The sequence below is a fragment of the Gekko japonicus genome, unplaced genomic scaffold (assembly GCF_001447785.1).
Source record: "Gekko japonicus isolate JY-2015 unplaced genomic scaffold, Gekko_japonicus_V1.1 scaffold3416, whole genome shotgun sequence".
Lineage (NCBI taxonomy): Eukaryota > Metazoa > Chordata > Lepidosauria > Squamata > Gekkonidae > Gekko > Gekko japonicus.
The window spans coordinates 123,818-126,082 of NW_015162581.1; the positions used below are offsets into that span (position 1 = coordinate 123,818).

General features: G+C 48.6%; 1 protein-coding gene across 1 annotated transcript in view; it reads right to left on the reverse strand.

The window, feature by feature from the left end:
* Positions 1–881: 881 nt before the first annotated feature.
* BRCA1 (breast cancer 1) overlaps positions 882–2,265 on the reverse strand; it is a 21,437-nt gene continuing 20,053 nt past the window's right edge. The window contains exon 6 of the mRNA XM_015406451.1: positions 882–919. Coding sequence (XP_015261937.1) covers positions 882–919 — 38 coding nt within the window. The remainder of the gene's footprint in view (positions 920–2,265) is intronic.

A 2,265-nucleotide genomic window follows, 5' to 3' on the forward strand; every position in this document is an offset into this window, starting at 1 on the left:
TGGGAGGAAAGCGATGGCGAACCTAAACAGCATGATAAAAAGTAGAGACATCACCCTGCCAACAAAAGTCTGCATGGTCAAAGCAATGGTATTCCCAGTAGTAATGTATGGCTGCAAGAGTTGGACCATAAGGAAGACTGACGCCGAATAATAGATTCTTTTGAATTATGGTGCTGCTGGAGAAGATAGTCCCTTGGACTGCAAGGAGATCAAATCAGTCAATCCTCAAAGAAATCAACCCTGACTGTTCCCTGGAAGGCCAGATAATGAAACTGAAGCTCAAATACTTTGGCCACCAAATGAGAAGGGAGCACTCACTGGAGAAGACCCTGATGCTGGGAAAGATTGAAGGTCAAAGAAGACGGGGACGGCAAAGGATGAGATGGTTAGACAGTGTCATAGATGCAACGAACATGAAGTTGAGCCAACTTCAGAGGACGGCGGAAGACCGGAAGGCATGGCGTGATCTGGTCCATGGGGTCGCAAAGAGCTGAACTCGACTGTGCGACTGAACAACAACAAGGGGAAGCTCCGTTTCTCACTAGGCATGAGGTTCCCCCCCACCTACACTGCACAGCTGCGGTTCACTGATCCATAGGGCCACACTGGCAATGCTAAGCTCTACAGGATCTTTTCCAGAGCACCTGGTTTTCCTCTGGGGCCCCAACAGGGGAGAGGAGAAATGTTCCTAGCCAAGACGTTGCTGGCAACAGGGATGGATGTCTTTACTCACCACCTGACCGTGCTTGTCTTCCGGAAGAGATCTTCAGATGAGTCTGACCCTGAATCAAACAACATTTACAGTTAGAGCCCCCTGGATGACCCCCATCAGCAGCTGTACTCAAGCATGTTTCAATCAAAACTGACAACTGTCGGGAGGCTTACTGGGAAGGGGGGGGAGGTTCTGGATTCAGGAAACCTAGACAGAGAAAGCGGTGGGGGGGGCAGGCAAGCAAAGGAATTTGGGGCAGGTCACAGGCATCAGGCAGGTAAGCAGAGTCAGTGACATGGAGGCTAGAATGCTAGATTTCAACATGGGAAAGCTGGGTACAGGTCTCTGTTCAAAGGCATCCATTGAATGGCCTACAGCAACCTGGAACAGTTAAAGCAGTGCTTTCATTCAGGGCGGGCACCAGGTTTTGAGGCACTCAAATCAGCAAAAAAAAACCCCACCCCGTTTCTTATCGTCAACACCGGTACAGAGGCTCCTCATTCTCCATCAAACCCCAAAACAGACAGTGTTGACGAATGGTCTTTTTCACCACCCACTTTCGGTGGCTGTTACGGTGGTGGTAAGGACTAGAGATGTGAAATTTCCAGAAGGCAGAACATGTTTAAACGTTGATAAAATAGAGTCTTGGGTCAGAAGTTATCTCATACTGTCACGGGAGGCAGGACTACCACCATGCCTGGATATTATGCCAAACTCTGTCACACGGAAAACAGGGAACTCTTTAATAATGCTCTATCATTAACGCCATAGCATATTAAAGGTAAAGGTAAGGGTTCCCTTGCTCGAAAGCCAGTCGAATCCGACTCTAGGGTTGCGGTGCTCATCTCCGTTTCAAAGCCGAAGAGCCAGCGCTGTCCGAAGACGCTTCCGTGGTCATGTGGCCGGCATGACTAAACACCGAGGCGCACGGAACGCTGTGACCTTCCCACCGAAGTGGTCCCTATTTATCTACTTGCAATTTCTTGCTTTCGAACTGCTAGGTTAGCAGGAGCTGGAACTAGAGACGGGAGCTCACTCCGTCATGCGGCACACTCGGGTCTCGAACTGCTGAACTACCGACCTTCCACAGCCTGCAGTTCAGCGTCTTAACCACTTGAGCCACTGAAGCTCCTATAGCATATTAAGAGTTGCCAAAAATTTTACATCTACACAAACAAAACTCTCGAAAATGTTGTTTATGTCTGCAGTATATATATGAATTATCATGATCTGACAACAGAGATCGTCTTGTAAAAATTTTCATGCTAGAAGAAGAAGAGATTGGATTTATACCCCGCCCTTCACTACCCAAAGGTGTCTCAGACCAGCTTACAAACTCCTTCGCCTCCCCACAACAGACACCTTGTGAGGTAGGTGGGGCTGAGAGAGCTCTTGACAGAAACTGATCTTTTTCAAGGACAGCTCTTATCAGAACTATGGTTTGCCCAAGTTCATCCAGCCAGGTGCAAGTGGAGGAGTGGGGAATCAAATCCAGTTCTCCCTTCACTACCCAAAGGTGTCTCAGAGCGGCTTACAAACTCCTTTCCCTTCCC